A 19211-nucleotide genomic window follows, 5' to 3' on the forward strand; every position below is an offset into this window, starting at 1 on the left:
ATATGAGGCACACCCGTGTTAGAGGAATCCCGTGAATCTGAGGCCTGCTGTTTTTGCCTTGTATTGAACAGTATATTGTACTTTACTTTTCCTATGGCTCAGCACCCAACTCTGTCCTCAGTGGCGTCACTGTAGCTGCACTAAGCTTATACTGTACATGCACTGCTTTGCTTTCACTTTGTTATCAAATATTTATCACTCAGTGCTTTTTCCGGAAACATCCACCTAGCATAGCACTGAAGCCATAGCAAAAAGCTTGGCTGCATGAAATAGCAACTCTCCTCAAATCTATTTTGAGATCATCCAGGACTCCCATCTCTCTTAAAACCGAGCCCCAACTTGAGTTCTTGATCCTGGGTAGGGATGCCAGATGGCCAGCCTAGGCCTGGGGCTCCTGGAAAGTTTCTACTTTGAGGGGTACTGACAAGGGCCAAGGCCCCAAAACCACAGTGGATGTTTTTATTTCTCCCTCTCTTTTTCGGGGACGTTCTTCCCTTCTGTGGCTAGTATCCGTAGCCAGAATTGCTTGGTCCCCAGTTGTTGGCTCTATTGTTGCTATTCAGCTGGTGCCAAGACCTGAGACTGACCTCCTACCTGTCTCTTTTCCCCCTACCAGCCATGGGTCATGTTCGCCTGGTCCCAAATCTGATGGTGCTTTTGGCATGGCAATGGCACAAACAGGTCTGGGACCAGCCCCTGGGGATCAGATCTGTTCCCCAAGCAGCCAAAGCCACAGTGTCTGTGTCTCATTTGAAATGACTGTGATTTAGCCAAAATGCTAAAAGGCTAACACACTTGAGTGGATTTCATTTGGATGGTTGTGGTTGTGAATCTGTATGCTCGTTTTATGTAAGTCATTGAGTGAGCAGTTAACTTCTTCTTAGGTCTTATTCCATGTGTTTGAGGGTGATTTATTTTATAGACTTGTTGATGACTACTACTAAGCAGTACAATATCATAATGCCATTGTGTGTGATGGTTATGTCCTTAGTTTTATAGGCCATATTGTGGGAAATATTATGTAAGATAATACATTCATACTTGGATCCTCTGCTGTTCATATACATACTGGTATGTGGACTATGTTGAGATATGTTTGTCTCAACATAGTCAAAAGCACCAACAGATTTAGGACCAGGCGAACATGGTAGGGGGAAAAGAGACAGGTAGGAGGTCAGTCTCAGGTCTTGGCACCAGCTGAATAGCAACAATAGAGCCAACAACTGGGGACCAAGCAAGTCTGGCTACGGATACTAGCCACAGAAGGGAAGAACCTCCCCGAAAAAGACGGAGAGAAATACAAAAAGATACACTGTGGTTTTGGGGCCTTGGCCCTTGTCAGTACCCCTCAAAGTAGAAACTTTCAAGGAGCCCCAGGCCTAGGCTGGCCATCTGGCATCCCTACCCAGGATCTCAAGGCCATCAGACTGTTAAATAGCCACCACTAGCACATTAGAGGCTGCTGCTGCCTATTGAAATCACTGGCCACTTTAAGAAATGGAACACTAGTCACTTTAATAATGTTTACATATCTTGCGTTACTCATCTCATATGTATATACTGTATTCTATAATATTCTACTGTATCTTCGTCCATGCCACTCTGTCATTGCTTGTCCATATATGTATATATTCTTAAATTCCATTCCTTACTTAAATTTGTGTGTATTGGGTATATGTTGTGAAATTGTTAGATATTACTTGTTAGATATTACTGCACTGTCGGAGCTAGAAGCACAAGCATTTCGCTACACCCGTAATAACATCTGCTAAACACGTGAATGTGACAAATACATTTTGATTTGATTTGAAGCGTTCAGCCTGTGACAGAACTGTGATTTGTGTGTTTGTTTGTGTGTTTGGCATTTCCTGTCTCGGTGAGGGGCAGGATGGGAGGAAGAAAGCAGCTGACGTGTGTCTCGTCCTTTTACCTTTATCTCTCTTTCCAGCTGATTTGTGTGTCTGTGAATTTGCCTTTGATCTCTCTCTTTGGCCGTGTGTGTGTGTGTGCATGCATACTGGTTGGAAATGCAAACAACATTTTGGACACTTTTGTATGTGTGTGCATACCTCCCAAACCCACTTCCCTCTATGTCCAAGTCTTAACATGGGCATCAGTGCGTATGTGTGTGAACCCCTCTAACCCCTCTCTCTGTCTCTCTCTGTAGGGTGCAGGGTGAGAGGAAGAGGGAACTTTATGACCGAGTATTAGGATGGCCAGTGAAGGATCCAGTAGCATCCCCAGCCCTGTGGTGCGACAGATCGACAAGCAGTTCCTGATCTGCAGCATATGCCTGGACCGCTACGACAACCCCAAAGTGCTGCCCTGCCTCCATACCTTCTGTGAGAGGTGTGTGTGTGTGTGCGCTGCCTGCCTGCCTGCCTGCCTGCCTGTCTGCCTGCCTGTCTGTCTGTCTGCCTGCCTGTCTGTCTGCCTGCCTGCCTGCCTGTCTGTCTCATTTTGTTCTATATGTCCAGTTTGGGAGAGTGTGTGAGCTTGATTGTCTTTGAGAGTGAGATTTATCGGTTGGCAAACGTGTGAATATTCTGCCAATTAAGGGTGATAGAAAGTGATGCTTGCTCATGCTTGCTCATCACGCAACCTTAGATTTGAAGATGACCCAACTAAAGATTTAAAAAGTGTCTTTCCTTTTGTCATGGACAGGGAACTCCGCTGAATATAGAAACTAAATACTGTAGCTTCACAAAATGTATTTATTTTCTGTGACTACATTTGGTCTGTCCGTGTCACCCTCCTAGACTAGCTGTCTTTGTCCCTGAGAGAAGAAGGGAGAGCTCAGTGCCTGTCTCTGCGTTCTGTATAGCATCTAGAGCGTGACATTACTCAATTAGATTTGATGATGCTGTTGTACGAAGATGCTTTCTTTCACTCATTTTCTCTCTCTATCGTTCTCTTTCGCATTCTCTCTCTCTCTTTCTCCTTCTGTCTCTTTGTCTCTGATTGTCTCTCCCCATCCTCTTTTTCCTCACTCTGTCCCTCCATCTTTCAGTCTAATCTCTCTCTGTTCATTTCGGACTCAGTATGATGCAGGCAACTGTGTGGTGAATCTAAAATGTGACTTTGATGAGAAAGGTAAAGATTTCATTTAGTTGAGGGCAGTGGTGTAAAGTACTTAAGTAAAAATACTTTAAAGTACTACTTAAGTAGTTTTTTGCGGTATCTGTACTTTACTTTACTATTTATATTTTTGACTACTTTTACTTTTACTTCAATACATTCCTAAAGAAAATCATGTACTTTTTACTCCATACATTTTCCCTGACACCCAAAAGTACTCCTTACATTTTGAATGCTTAGCAGTACAGGAAAATGGTCCAATTCACACACTTACAGTATTAAGAGAACATCCCTGGTCATCCCTACGGCTTCTGATCTGGCGGACTCACTAAACACAAGTGTTGGAGTGTGCCCCTGGCTATCAGTAAACTTTCTTTTTTTAAACATGAAAATGGTGCTGTCTGGTTTGCTTAATATAAGGAATTTGAAATGATTAATACTTTTACTTTTGATACGTAAGTATATTTTAGCAATTACATTAACTTTTGATTCTTAAGTATATTTAAAACCAAATACTTTTCAACTTTTACTCAAGTAGTATTTTACTGGGTGACTTTCAGTTTTACTTGAGTCATTTTCTATTAAGCTATCTTTACTTTTACTCAAGTATGACAATTGGGTACTTTTTCCACCACTGGTTGAGGGGCAGAAAACTTTAACTTGATTGACATGTTAGGTTTTTCTTCCATTTTAATTCACAGTGTTGACTGATGACCATCTGCCAACTTAATTAATCAGGGAATTAAACAGTTAATTAATTAATTACTGTCTCTGTGAAAATTGTGTATGACTGGATTGGTTTAATTCTAACTAGCTGTTCATGTTTAAAGAGAGAGGGTGAGTCTTGTTTTATATATTTTGTGCAACTTAAAAATAAAATATATATGTATGTACTTCTGCCATATATCAGGTACCCAAACGTATTGCAGGACACATTCATAGGCTATCTAGGGCTAGGCAGTGTGTGACTGTGAATCCCACCCCTTCATACAATGTGTTATAGTCACTCACTGGTATTATAAGTCAGTGTTGTTGGTGTATGGTGGAAATAACCCAATGTGTGCATACTACAACATTTTAGGATTTTGGTAGTGTTTTAGTCCTTTAAAGCCATAGAATGTAATGAAAACCCTTTTTTCCTGACAAGTAGAATATATATACTAGAGTCATAATTACATAGAAGTATGATAAATACATGTATGTCTGTTGTTGCATCCCAAATGTCAACCTATTCCCTATTTAGAGCACTACTTTTGACCAGGGCCCATAGGTGCCATTTTGGAGACAGGCATGTAGCCTGTATTTTCTGTGAAGACATACATATACCTGTAGGTATTAGGGCTGTGGTGGTATATAAATAGTCTAGAAACACTAGTAGGTATATCCACATCTCAGACATTTAACTCCACCCTCCTACCCTCCTCCCTCCTGTCCAGGTGCCTGCAGAACTACATCCCCGCCCACAGCCTGACGCTGTCGTGCCCCGTGTGCCGCCAGACGTCCATCCTGCCGGAGAAAGGCGTGGCGGCGCTGCAGAGCAACTTCTTCATCACCAACCTGATGGACGTGCTGCAGCGGCCCCCCAGCGACAGCCGCAGCCAGGAGAACGCCGTGTTGGAGACCATCAACTCTGTGGCCACGGGACAACCGCTCTCCTGCCCCAACCACGTAGGAAATGTAGGCTATAACGACAGACAGACTCTCTCGCGCACACACATACAGCTAATCATTTCCATCTATCAGTGTCCATATAACGCTACTGCGGGAGTAAATGATTCTACCGATAGGTCACCTTGTTGAAATTACAGTGGTGGTCGGGGGTGATATCGATGTCATTTAACAGTCTAGACATGCCTCAGCAGGAGATTCCGTTACATTCAACTCTCTTACAGCTCTTGCGCTCTTTCGCTTTCGCGCTCTCTCGTCACCATAGCAACGTTTATTTGTATGGGCTACTGGAACAGGGGCACTACCACACTGGCACTGCACTCCTAAGTGGGGGTAATGAATTGCTTCAAAGCTTGATACAGAGGTTTACTACAGGGTGATGTTTTGGAGTAAAAAAATATTTTAGATTAATTGTTTGGTGTATTTTTTTATATAGTTAAGAGGAAATAAATGTTAGATTTCGACAGTATTTTGTACCCTCATGTACATACTTTTGCTCTTGCCTAGGTGATGGAGTTCTACTGCCCGCCGTGTGAGACAGCCATGTGCCAGGAGTGTACGAGCGGCGAGCACGCCGAGCACCCCACTGTGCCCCTCAAAGATGTGGTCGAACAGCACAAGGCCTCGCTGCAGGACCAGCTTGACGCCATCAAAAACCGGTAGGGTCCAATACATGTTATATAACTTATTTACAACCAGAGAAACAAATTACAACCAGAAAATAACCATTTAATAATAATTATGACATCCCATTGCACACTGGACACAGTCAAAAAAAAGGTAATGGCCCAACACACACCCCTGGGGAAAGTGGGTTAATGGCGCCATCTTTGGTTGTATTTGTACACAGAATACATTATATGTTCTTCCCCAATTTGCACTAGTGTATAGATTTTTCCTATGAGACTCAGTCCTTCATCTACCTATTTTGGACCTTAGGCTATGTATATGCATCAGAGGCAACCTAAGCATTATCCCTGATGGCCCATTAGTTTGAGGGACAGAATGCGCCATCCTACAAAGTGATTTAGTCACAGTCAGCTAATTTTGACCTAAGACTGATCTCACCCACCCTCTCTCTCCCTTCCTTCCTTCAGGCTACCTGAAATCGACTCGGCCCTGCAGGTGCTGTCGGAGATCCTGCAGCAGCTGACCAATCAGAAGAGCTCCATCGAGGGGGACATCCACACCACGTTCGACGAGCTGCAGAAGACCCTGAACGTCCGCAAGAGTGTCCTGCTCATGGAGCTGGAGGTCAACTACGGCCTCAAGCAGAAGGTGAGAACCCCCAACATTTGGGTTGAGTGGGACGTTTAGAACCTTTTCTTGTGGGTTTCTGATTGATGAAACAATCTGTTTGGTGCACACAGACAATATGATACGGAATTAGAGGCAGGTGGTCAATGAAAGTAAATAGATATATGATTAACAGATAAAGGAAAGACATTTCTAAACATGGGCATAGTTTTAAAACCAAGAATGAACGGCATTATACTCAGGATGTGAACAAGAAAAATACTGAAAATAGATTCTTCCCAATCTGAAGAACTGAAACGTTTTCTGATTCCAATGTGCCTTCCTAGAAACAAATCTATCTCCTAAAAGAGATTTGTTTGTTTAATCTCAATTAGAAATATAAATAAATTCCTCAGTTCTACTATCCCACACAGCAGCAAGAGGCTCTGTTTCTACTTTGCGTGCCAGTGGCTCAGCTGTGGATCAGGCAGTTCTCTGATAAATTATTAAATAAAACATGGATTGGTAGGGCTGGAGGGGAGGAGAGACAGACTGCCAGGGCAGAGAGCTGACGCCCCACCCAGCCCAGCGTACCAATCACCCAGGCTGGCCTAGCGCCCAACGCCCTCCCCTTAGGGAGCAGAACACCATCACATGGGAATGATTCACCAGTAGGACCGGCGGCTAGAGCAGACAGAGTGCTGCACAAAGGAAGGGAGGACTTTTCTCTGTCTGCCCTTTTCTATAGGGTGTGGACTGTGCATACTTTTTATCTTTCTATATCTAGGCTTTGGTGTTGTTGTGTCTATCTATCTAGTTGGTTATTTAGGCTTTGAAAGTGCTGAGCTGTTCATGTTTAAAGAGAGGGGGTGAGTCTTGAAAGCAGAGAGGGGTTGATACAGTGGGGTAGGTACAGTGGTGTAGGTTTCCACAGTGCACTGCACTACGTGAGTGTGCACTGTATCTCCCTGCCGTTGGGGCGTCCTCTTTCTATATATATATAATATATTTGTGTTAGTCTTTCAGAGGGTGAGTCTTATACAGTATGAAGCAAGGGTTGATGTAGATAGTGGTGGATAAATTAGTTTTGGTTGGGGACTTTGATAGCTCAATGGCTGCTCTTGTTGTCGAAGAGGAGGAGTGTAATAGCCAGATGCAGGTGAGTGTGTGTGTGTGTGTGTGTGAGAGACTGTATGTGCATGTGCGTGCGATGCTCAGCGTTTCGACCCAGCCCTGTAGCAATTTTGTGCTGTGGTGTTATGTTAACAAGTGATAACTATGATAGTTAGTCAACACGCTACAGTATGCCTATACCAGTTGATGTGTCAAAAGTCCACTTAGCTTAGTCTGCAATGATTTTTTCTAAAATGGATTCAATAAATAAAAATCCTCATCAATCTGCACACAATACCCCATAATGACAAAGCGTAAACAGATTTAGATATCTTTCATAAAAAATTAAAACGTATTTACATAAGTATTCAGACCCTTTGCTATGAGACTCGAAATTGAGCCCAGGTACATCCTGTTTCCATTGATCATCCTTGAGATGTTTCTTCAACTTGATTGGAGTCCACCTGTGGTAAATTCAAATGATTGGAAATGATTTGGAAAGGAATACACCTGTCTATATAAGGTCCCACAGTTGACAGTGCATGTCAGAGCAAAAACCAAGCCATGAGGTCGAAGGAATTGTCCGTAGAGCTCCGAGACAGGATTGTGTCGAGGCACAGATCTGGGGAAGGGTACCAAAAAATGTATGCAGCATTGAAGGTCCCCAAGAACACAGTGGCCTCCATCATTCTCAAATGGAAGAAGTTTGGTACCACCAAGACTCTTCCTAGAGCTGGCCGCCCGGCCAAACTGAGCAATTGGGGGAGAAGGGCCTTGGTCAGGGAGGTGACCAAGAACCCGATGGTCACTGACAGAGCTCCAGAGTTCCTCTGTGGAGATGGGAGAACCTTCCAGAAGGACAACCATCTCTGCAGCACTCCACCAATCAGGCCTTTATGGTAGAATGGCCAGACGGAAGCCACTCCTCAGTAAAAGGCACGACAGCCCGCTTGGAGTTTGCCAAAAGGAACCTGAAGGACTCTCAGACCATGAGAAACAAGATTCTCTGGTCTGATGAAACCAAGATTGAACTCTTTGGCCTGAATGCCAAGCGTCACGTCTGGAGGAAACCTGGCACCATCCCTACGGTGACGCATGGTGGTGGCAGCATCATGCTGTGGGGTTGTTTTTCAGCGGCAGGTACTGGGAGACTATCGGATCGAGGGGAAAGATGAATGGAGCAAAGTACAGAGAGATCCTTGATGAAAACCTGTTCCAGAGCGCTCAGGACCTCAGACTGGGGCGAAGGTTCACCTTCCAACAGGACAATGACCCTAAGCATCACAGCCAAGACAACGCAGGAGTGGCTTTGGGACAAGTCTCTCAATGTCCTTGAGTGGGCCTGCCAGAGACCGGCTTGAACCCGATCGAACGTCTCTGGAGAGACCTTAAAATAACTGTGCAGCGACACTCCCCTTCCAAGCTGACAGAGATTGAGAGGATCTGCAGAGAAGAATGGGAGAAACTCTCCAGAAACAGGTGTACCAAGCTTGTAGCGTCATACCCAGCTGTAATCGCTGCCAAAGGTGCTTCAACAAAGTACTGAGTAAAGGGTCTGAATACTTATGTAAATGTGATATTTCTGTTTGTTTTTTATACATTTGCAAACATTTCAAAAAACATGTTTTTGTCATTATGGGGTATTGTGTGTAGATTGATGAGGGGGAAAAAAACTATTTAATCCATTTTAGAATAAGGCTGTAACGTAACAAAGTGGAAAAGTTCAAGGGTCTGAATACTTTCCGACTGTACTGTATTTGTATGTGTTTGTGTGCGCACATTTGTTAGGTGAATGTGTTAGTCAAACAGATGTTTGACAGATGTTTGTGTTTACATTGACAGATTGTGTGTGCGTGCGTGTGTCCGTGCGTGTGTCCGTGTGTGCGTACAATGACAGATTGTATATGTGTGTGTGCGGCCGTGTGTGTGTGTTGTGTCAGCGCCTCACAGATGTTTGTGTCTACATTAACAGTCCGTACATGCATGCCCACATGCATCTCCATTCACACCCCACCTGACACCCCTCTACACACTCTCTACTATCCCGCCCCATCACTCTTTTCCCCTCTCTACAATGTTTTTCTCCCAGGTGCTCCAAGCCCAGCTGGACACATTACTCCAGGGCCAAGATGGCATCAACAGTAGCTGCATCTTTACCGAGCAGGCACTGAGCCACGGCACCGAGGCCGAGGTCCTGCTCGTCAAGAAGCAGATGAGTGAGCGGCTCAGCGAGCTGGCCGTGCAAGAGCTCCCCCTCCAGCCCGGGGAGAACGACCAGCTGGACTTTCTGGTGGAGACTGAGGGCATCAAGAAGTCCATCCACAACCTGGGTACTATAGTTACCACGAACGCCGTGGCGTCCGAGACGGTGGCCACGGGCGAGGGCCTGAGGCAGTGCGTGGCGGGCCTGCCCACCTCTGTCACCATCACGACCAAGGACAAGGATGGTGAGCTGTGTAAGATGGGGAAAGCCAACATCACGGCGGAGATCGCCACTCCGGACGGTAGTGTGGGCGACGGCGAGATACTGGACAACAAGAACGGGACGTACGAGTATCTGTACACGGCGCCGAAAGAGGGTAGTTTGACGCTGTCGCTGCGTCTGTACGACCAGCATATTAAAGGTAGTCCCTTTAAGATTAAAGCGACAAAGTCGGCGGATGTGTCGCCCAGTACGGAGAGCGCTAAGAAGAGGTTGAAGTCGCCGGGGAGTAGCCACGTCAAGCAGAAGGCCATCAAGAGGCCAGCCAGTATGTACAGCACAGGGAAGAGGAAAGAGAACCCCATCGAAGATGACCTAATTTTCAGGATCGGTAATGGTTGCTTTATCATTGGTGTTTTAACAGATTTAAAGGGAAGGTTCAACTAACACATTTAAAGGGACAGTTCATCTAAGACATATAAATGGACAGTTCACCTAATACATAATTATATGTTGTAGTGTTGCACGGTATACCAAAACTTCGGTACTTTTTCAATACTAGAACATGAGACAAAAGAAGAAACCTGCACACTGCTCTTGCTAGTATCACTGCTCTTTAATAAGCATTACGTATCGGTCTCAAGGCCTTCGTCAGAGCTTTTGTTTTATTAGCACCCTTATGTAGACATAGCTTCACCCACATCTGTTCCATGCATCAAATGGGGTTGGAGTCGAGGGAAAATAATTGTTACCAAATATAACAATGTGCATTTCATAAATATTAGAATAAAGTATGTACATGAAACGTATTAAACACGTCTGTAAAACCACAATGAGGACATCGACCCACCAAGCAAGTTTTCATAAATCATTAGGTACAGCACAAGAAAAATGTCAGAGTAATCTGAAATGGGGGCATTCATTCATGTTCACATTTATAACATAACATACATAGGCACTTCATCATGAAGACCTTTAGGAAATAATGTCTGGAGGGTGAAAATCGAAAAACATTCTCTTTTGCTCAGAGTATTATTTATACCACCTCCCCTGTCTGATATCTAAACTTTCTCTATGCCACAAAATCTAAAGGTAGAAATGTCATGTTTTCTGGTCATTAAAATTGTGTTTAACAGATTTAAAGGGAAGGCTCAACTAACAAATGAATAGGGATAGTTCACCTAATACATAATTATATGTTGTAGTGTTGCACGGTATACCGAAACTTCTGTACTTTTTCGATACTAGAACATGAAAATCGGTTCGGTACTTGAATTTTGGTTACTTTCTGTACTTCTGTCAAAATGTGTCTCACAGATCAACTCTATCAGCTCAGCGATGTCCCCTTATAGCGTGAGGCGCGCACCGTGCCTGCTCCACTTACTCATTGCTAGCCTGCACTGGGAGTCTGGACTGCATCGTGTTAGCTCCCCACTCTGCACAGAAGTTAACACACTTGAATAATGCGAAACGGCATGTCGAAATGTTTAAACTGTTAATTAGTGTTCGCAAAACAATGTCCAAACAGGCTAGAACACTTTACAATGCAAGAAGATACGGTTAGCGTCAAGCTTTGTAGGCTAACTTTCCTTGCTAGCTTACAGCTGAAGCTAACATCAATTTACTACCATAGTACTTTGTTTGTGATTTAATATGCAAACTATAGCGCAAAATGTGCTGATTTCAAAGCTGATTGCCACCAAAAACTTTATTCATTCACTTAATCGGTCTCCTATTGAATATGCATTCACCTGTATTGTGAATAGGCCTAGGCTACATTTACATTTTAGTAATTTAGTAGATGCTTTTATCCAGAGCAACTTACAGCAGTGAATGCATACATTTTCGTACTGGTCCCCCGTGGGAATCGAACCTACAACCCTGGCGTTGCAAGCGCCATGCTCTACCAACTGAACCACACGGACCAAACTGTTATTTACCCAGTTTATCAATAGAGATTTACCATTCAAATAAATTATTACCATTTATGTTATGTAGTTAGATTGGTAAAAACAAAGTCAAATATAGATTTTTATGATTTATGATTCAACATTTTGATGTAAAAAAATAAAACTCTAAAGATGCCAAACGATTGAACAGAGCAGTAGCTGAGTTTATCTGTCTGGATCAAGTGCCATTCTGTGACTTTGGCTAATATAACCTTTTTTGCTGTGGTATCATTTTGGTGTCGAGTATCGTGATGGTATTGAGTATCATGATACTAAACCTAGTATTGGTATCGAAGTCAAAATTCCAGTATCATGACAACACTAATATGTTATGAGTTACTAGTCAGAGTTATACATGGGTGGAATTGGAAAAAGGTCACTCCGGGAACTGACCATTGTAAGAATAATACAGTTCGTCAAAATGTTTTCACTTAATAAACTCTTAATCTACACTCATATGATGAATAAGCATTACGGGGGAATTTGACGCTTGTTTATTTCATGCCTTCCAGGTACAAAGGGAAGAAACAAAGGGGAATTCACCAATCTACAGGGTGTGGCTGCCTCCTCAGTAGGCAAGGTGTTGATAGCAGACAGCAATAACCAGTGTGTTCAGGTAAGGGAACTGGAGAATGTCATCTCTAGCTATAGATCATTAATTAAACCCATGTCGTTGACGCGACTCAAGACCATGACTGAATCCCAAAAAGCACCCTATTTCTAAGTGCACTACTTTTGACCAAGGCCTGTTGAGCTAAAGCTTAGGCATTACTATTACTGTTAGAGCTAACAGAGGTCTCAAGGCAAGGTTACTCGTCACACAAATGTAGTTCGGCCAACTACCTCACTAAAAACATTTGGCTTCAAAAGGTAACAAGTAGTCATATAATGGATTGCAAAAATAGATTGCGTTTACATAACACTTTTCACTAGTTCTCGAAGTGGTTAACACTGTACAGTAGAATGTCTTATATTCTGATGATACCAGTTGTTCAGGGTAGGATCAACAAGCACATTATGCTTCTTCTTCTCTTGGCCTGAGGGAAATAGCAGAGGGAATTGTGGGATGCTGGTGGGCTGAGCACAATGACTCATCATCGCTATTGAACATAATTAGCTTGGTGAGAGCTGCACTTTGTCATCTCCATGGAGACGAACCATCAGCTGTCCATCCTCCCTTTAATGCATTTGAGTTGAAAAGGGCTGAGAATATGTTCAATCAAATGAACATACAAGCACTTGTGTTTTTGTAGATTTGCTTTGTTGATCTGTGGATTTACATGCCTTGAATACCAGATGTTTTTATTTATTTATTTATTTACCACAGCACACATTCATTTTTGCGTGAGCACATAATTTGTTATTTCATGTAATACAAGTTAGGCATGATAAAATACTTTTCTACTGTAGTTAGACTCTTTCATCCTAATATTTAAAACATTTACATAAGAGTGGTAGTTGGTATCTAGCTCAGCGCTGTTCAATTCTGGACCTGGAGAGCCAAAACATTTTTTGGAAGGAGAGGATGAAAAACAGAAGTGTTTTGGCCCTCCAGGACTGGAATTGAACAGCCCTGCGTCTAGCTCATCTCTCTGAAGTCGTTCTGCCTTGACTTAGTCACAGTGGTATCTTTTGACTGTGAGTTCTCACCAGAGCTCTTTGAGGTGTGTCTGAAGAGATTGTCTGAAGAATATTCTTCTGATATAGACTGGATGAAAACAAGACTCGGTTAAGAGCTCTGACTGCTCAGATGTTTTGTATTGATTTGCTGTATATCATGGTGCTTTTGCAAATGTGAAAATATGGCAAAGATACCAACTGTAAATTGGCATCAGGACAGTAACAATTCCAGTTCAATAATTGAAAAGTGTCATTTATTTATCATATCAAAGAGGATTTTCAAATCATTTCCTTAAAGGACTGAATAAAAAAAGAGCCCTGACTATCCATTGATTACGTTTTTTATATTTCAAAGCATTTTGACAATCAGTCCATCTTCAGTCATGTGATTCGGCCCCGTGTTTCTTTCGCAGATCTTCTCTAACGACGGTCTGTTCAAGAGTCGCTTTGGGGTGCGTGGACGGTCTCCAGGGCAACTGCAGCGGCCCACAGGAGTGGCGGTCCACCCCAACGGTGACATCATCATAGCCGACTACGACAACAAGTGGGTTAGCATCTTCTCCAGCGACGGAAAGTTCAAGGTGAGTTAAAAGTTTATACAATGCCGTCATTTATCCTGGAATCCACACTAGATATCGCTCTGTTCCACTTTACTGATTCAGTCTGGACCTACCTTCATTGAAATCGTTTGTGCTGCTTTCTAGCCGCCCCAATTGTCGGCCCGAGTGCCTCTCAGTTGGAGCAGGTCCAGACTTCATAATTGAAGTGAAAATATATTGAAATGGAGGGCTATTCAGTTTGGATTCCAGACTGTTCTGTCATATCAACTAATAGCTGCTGTCAGAATTGCTTTATCCTATGTGATGCTTTGCATGGCTGATGCTCACTGATAATGGATAACTCAATGTGGGTATGCTTTCTGACTTGATTAGTCTTTTTCTACCCAGCAGCACCAGAAAAATAAGGTCCCATGCCACAGACTTTGACGTTAGCCTGAATTGAAACATTAACTTGAGATAACCTGTTATCTCAAGTTATATCTTATATCTTTATATCAAGTTATATCTTTATATCAAGTTATATCTTTATATAAAATACCCAACAGAAATACTGGGGTATTATCCACTGTCCTTCCTGACTGTCCCTCTATCTCCCCCCAGAATAAGATTGGCTCGGGCAAGCTGATGGGCCCCAAAGGCGTGTCGGTAGACAGGAATGGCCACGTCATCATCGTGGACAACAAGGCGTGCTGCGTCTTCATCTTTCAGCCCAACGGCAAGCTGGTCACCAAGTTTGGTAACCGCGGAAACGGCGACCGGCAGTTTGCAGGTACACTCAATGGTAATGGTGTTGCACTCCCCTCTCCGCTCCCACTATTTTGCTCCCACCACCTGCATGCGGAATGAGGACTCCCCCAGGCGAGTGACCTTTAGGACGTGACCTTGACCTTTCGAGCTATAACATTTTATTGTATTTTATCCCGCATGCTCTTCCTACTGTCTCGAAGCACATTGCTTTTGTCAGTCGTGTGTGTGTGTGTTTCCATTCAATGTTTCAATTTTCAATTAGCCCAACCTTATCTTAAAGGGGCAATCAGCAGTTGCTACATCCACTTTTGGACTTATAAATTAATTATATGTACCCATTCATTCTTGAAGAATATGAGCTTACTTCAACTGACATACCCCAATAGAACCCAAAATATAGCTTGTTTTACTCCAATGTTTGTAAACGTAAACAAACACTGTATAGCCTCAAAACATGATTAAAACCATCATGAGGGAAGCCCTACAATACTACATTTTTCTAAGTAGTGAGAGCACTCAGGAGCAGGCAGTGTTGAAAAGTAATCTTTAGACATGTTGTACTTTTCTTACATACCGTTTTGTAAATGACTAAAACAAGCAGACAACAAGAAAATTGTTGGAAAAAGGTGACGTTTTTGCTGTGAGCCAATGGGGTAACCTAGGTACCCACAGGTTGTTTTCCCCACAGGCTATTTACATAGTAAATGTAAATAAATAAACAAATGAATAAAATGTGAAAACTGTAAAAAACAAACAAACAAAAAAACACAGGCCTAAGCGTACACATAAATAGTGAATAACCTGTCAAAAACAACCATTTGTACAGCAGGACTCTCCAGTAGGGGAGAGTGGGGTAAATTGAGCGATTTTTTTTTTATATTCATCATCACTCCGTCAAGGGAAATATAGTATTCTTTCTAACAAAAATATCTACATACACTACCGGTCAGAAGTTTTAGAACACCTACTCATTCAAGGGTTTTTCTTTATTTGTACTATTTTCTACATTGTAGAAAAGCTGTCTTCAAGGCAAAGGGTGGCTATTTGAAGAATCTCAAATCTCAAATATATTTTGATTTGTTTAACACATTTTTTTGGTTACTACATGATGCCATATGTGTTATTTCATAGTTTTGATGTGTTCACTATTATTCTACAATGTAGAAAATAGTCAAATTAAAGAAAAACCCTAGAATGAGTAAGTGTTCTAAAACTTTTGACCTGTAGTGTATATTTCGGGATGTTGTGTATATCTGGAAATAACGAGAATTAATGTAAACACTACAGTTTTGAAAACATAGCTTGTCCAAAAAAAGTGGTCTCTTGGCACAACTTGTTGAGCTGCGGGACAGGATAAGTTAAGCCGCCTACACATTTCTGTACTGAATGAAATATTACAATTACCTTTTTAAAACCACGTCTCTTTATTTCCCAAACACAATCCAACACAATTATGATCGCGTTTTTGTCAGAATGTTTTTATAGAAAATTGGGACCTAACTTGCTTACCACTTTTTCCATATGGTTTCTTCCTTCACATACTCCATGAAATGATGACCCTTCTTAAATATTTGGTCAAATTATTAATTTTGTGTATGGTTTCCTAGAAACAAGGGTGGCTCAACTTACCCCTTTGGCTCAACTTACCCCACTCTTCCCTATAGCTTTCCATTTCAGTTAAATACATTTCCTTCATTTTAAAATGAATTTATGATTACATTGCTTAATATGATATTTGGTTACAGTTTAACAGAATAAAAGACATACAGTGGAATCAGTTTCTACATGTGTTTTGGCAGGCGTGTTTTGGCAGGTCTTTTCATAAACATATCACATCAAATGATACATTGTTTTAAATCAAGCCATTTTCAACTTTGTCAGCAGTGTCTTTATTAGTTTTATTACATTTACATGTAGGCTGTGGTACATGGCAGCTTAAAGCTGAATTATGTACACAGCACATAAAAGTAATTAAACAAGGAAACAAAAACAGTAAATCAGGATGGGAGCTGAAGCAGTTTGTCTTGGTAGTATCAAACAATGGCTTTAGCGGTGGGAGGCAGCGTCACAGGGATATGGGTCAGGATCAGACAGGTCCGGAGCCGTTTAACAGTGCACCCCGACGTCCGTAGCATAGCCGCTTGACTTTTGTAGCCATTCCTCCATACAAACAAGTAGCACCCACTTGGGTGATGCCCCGGCAGCCCGTCGCCAGAAAGTTCACTACTCATCAGTAGTACAGAGTAGGCTATTACAATCCTCAAGCCTCTGCCATCACCGTAAGACATCTCCACTTTCCTTTGTTTCGTTGTTTACATTGCCATAGGGGCAGGGTTAAATGCATGTACTATCTCTCTGTTTGATCCAGGTCCTCACTTTGCAGCAGTCAACCATAACAATGAGATAATTGTTACAGACTTCCATAATCATTCTGTGAAGGTAAGACCATCTCACCAATTAAAAATTATTTGTACTCTTGTGAAAAAAGAATGGTGTAACTTTTTTTTAAAAGGATGTGTACCCTTTCTGAAAAAGGGATATTATAATAATAATAATAATTTATTCAACTTCTATAGCGCTTTTCATTACAAAAATAATCTCAAATCACTTGAAAAAGCTGTAAAATTGTGTGTACACTTATTAATATGAGATGATTAACGGAGCACCAGTCCAGTATTGGACAAAAATTGTATTCTAAGAAGACCTGGCTCAGTGGCGGCTCCTGAAAAAATTCTCAGGAGGGGCAATTTTTCTGATGATTTAGGTGACCTACACACGTGCACGAGTCCGTGCACGCGATTCCAGATATCTTTACCTCTGAATAAACTGCCTTTATTATACCATATCCACCCTGTCCAAAGTCTCTACTTGGTCTCAGTTCTCCAGTAAACTTGTGATTATCAACAGTACACAACGGTAACAAACAATTGGGGGAACTCACGGGGCAGATAGTAACCACTTAAAAGGAAGCGATTCCCAAACCTTCCATAACAAAGCCATCACCTACAGAGAGATGAACTTGGAGAAGAGTCCCCTAAGTAAGCTTGTCCTGGGCCTCTGTTCACAAACACAAACAGACCCCACACAGCCCCAGGACAACAACAACAACAACAACAACAACAACACAATTAGACCCAACCAAATCATGAGAAAACAAAAAGAGAATTACTTGACACATTGGAAAGAACAAACAAAAAAACAGAGCAAACTAGAATGCTATTTGGCCCTAAACAGAGAGTACACAGTGGCAGAATACCTGACCACTGTGACTGACCCAAACTTAATGAAAGCTTTGACTATGTACAGACTCAGTGACCATAGCCTTGCTATTGAGAAAGGCCGCCGTAGGCAGACCTGGCTCTCAAGAGAAGACAGGCTATGTGCACACTGCCCACAAAATGAGGTGGAAACTGAGCTGCACTTCCTAACCTCCTGCCAAATGTATGACCATATTAGAGACACATATTTCCCTCAGATTACAGCGATCCACAAAGAATTCGAAAACAAACCCAATTTTGATAAACTCCCTTATCTACTGGGTGAAAAACCACAGTGTGCCATCACAGCTGCAAGATTTGTGACCTGTTGCCACAAGAAAAGGGCAACCAGTGAAGAACAAACACCATTGTAAATACAACCCATATTTATGTTTATTTATTTTCCCATTTGTACTTTAACTATTTGCACATTGTAACAACACTGTATATATACATAATATGACATTTGAAATGTCTTTATTCTTTTGAAACTTCTGAGTGTAATGTTTACTGTTAATATTTATTGTTTATTTCACTTTTGTTTACTATCTACTTCCCTTGCTTTGGCAATGTTAACACACGTTTCCCATGCCAATAAAGCCCTTAAATTGAATTGAATTGATAGTAAGGTCGCAATGACACAGAAAGCAGTTCAATGTCGGGGTACAGAGTCGCTCTCTTACCAGGATCGCGGTCCGCTCTGACCAGGGTGAAGGTGGCCGGCTCCACTTCTCTGTCCGGGACTCATCCAGCCAAGTCTCCCAGCTGTATTGGGATTCAGCTGCCAGCAGCGTTTTCATTATTTAGTCCGTTCGTAGCGGGTATGTACACGATCAACAAGATCAGTCCAAAACCAACCACTGGAAATCCATGGTTGGCAGAATGTTTGTAAACTAAGTCTACAAATTAAAAACATAAAATAACGCCGCACTGCAGGTCGCAACAGAGACGCTTCTAGCCGCCATTGTCTTAGTTACGTTCAACGTTACGTCACGTATGACGAAAGCGCGTAAGTGCAAGCCCACAGACACCCATAGAGAATGTATTGAAAGCTTTGAAATGTGAAAAAAATAGATTTTACATGACAGGCTATGAGAGACTTCTGGGCGATTTTCAACTTGACTGAAATCGCCCCAAAAACGGGCGGGGCCATTTGAAGCACGACTTTAGCCTGATTTGACATTTAGTGGCTGGCAGATCAGACGTGAACACTGATAACTGCTGTTGCCGTGATATAATTGATTAGAAAAAAAATCCCTTCCTTTTCCCGTTTGGCAGTGCGTCGCCCATATCGCCCTATTGAACAAGCCGTCCCTGACCTGGCTTATGAGTTATTTTAGCAATAACTCTATAAGACTAACATTTTAACAATGGCTTATCTGAAGGAATGAATTATTTTGAGAATCAATTGGACTTCTTTACCAGAATAACATTTCTTTATACAATGATCATGAAAAGGTAGGAAATAGATTGGAAGACGAGGTGAAGACCTCGAGATCCTGAACATTAAATTATGTTATACTCAGTCTGTGATCAAAGTCTGTTGTGGCTTCTTGCTGGT

The 19211-nt window shown here is 42.1% G+C and overlaps 1 protein-coding gene across 3 annotated transcripts in view; it reads left to right on the forward strand.

Annotated features, from left to right (window-relative positions):
- trim2a (tripartite motif containing 2a) overlaps nt 1–19211 on the forward strand; it is a 35728-nt gene that overhangs the window by 12042 nt on the left and 4475 nt on the right. The window contains exons 2-10 of one of the 3 annotated variants that reach the window (XM_084155016.1): nt 2168–2349; nt 4515–4755; nt 5254–5405; nt 5844–6024; nt 9185–9908; nt 11979–12082; nt 13500–13667; nt 14247–14427; nt 16762–16832. In XM_084155016.1, coding sequence (XP_084011142.1) covers nt 2213–2349; nt 4515–4755; nt 5254–5405; nt 5844–6024; nt 9185–9908; nt 11979–12082; nt 13500–13667; nt 14247–14427; nt 16762–16832 — 1959 coding nt within the window. In that variant the 5' untranslated portion in view covers nt 2168–2212. Of the gene's footprint in view, nt 1–2167; nt 2350–4514; nt 4756–5253; nt 5406–5843; nt 6025–9184; nt 9909–11978; nt 12083–13499; nt 13668–14246; nt 14428–16761; nt 16833–19211 lie in introns of those variants that run through there. The other 2 variants (XM_084155017.1, XM_084155018.1) reach the window with 2 other exon arrangements.

Source organism: Coregonus lavaretus (genome assembly GCF_964263955.1).
Source record: "Coregonus lavaretus genome assembly, chromosome: 38".
Classification (NCBI taxonomy): Eukaryota; Metazoa; Chordata; class Actinopteri; order Salmoniformes; family Salmonidae; genus Coregonus; species Coregonus lavaretus.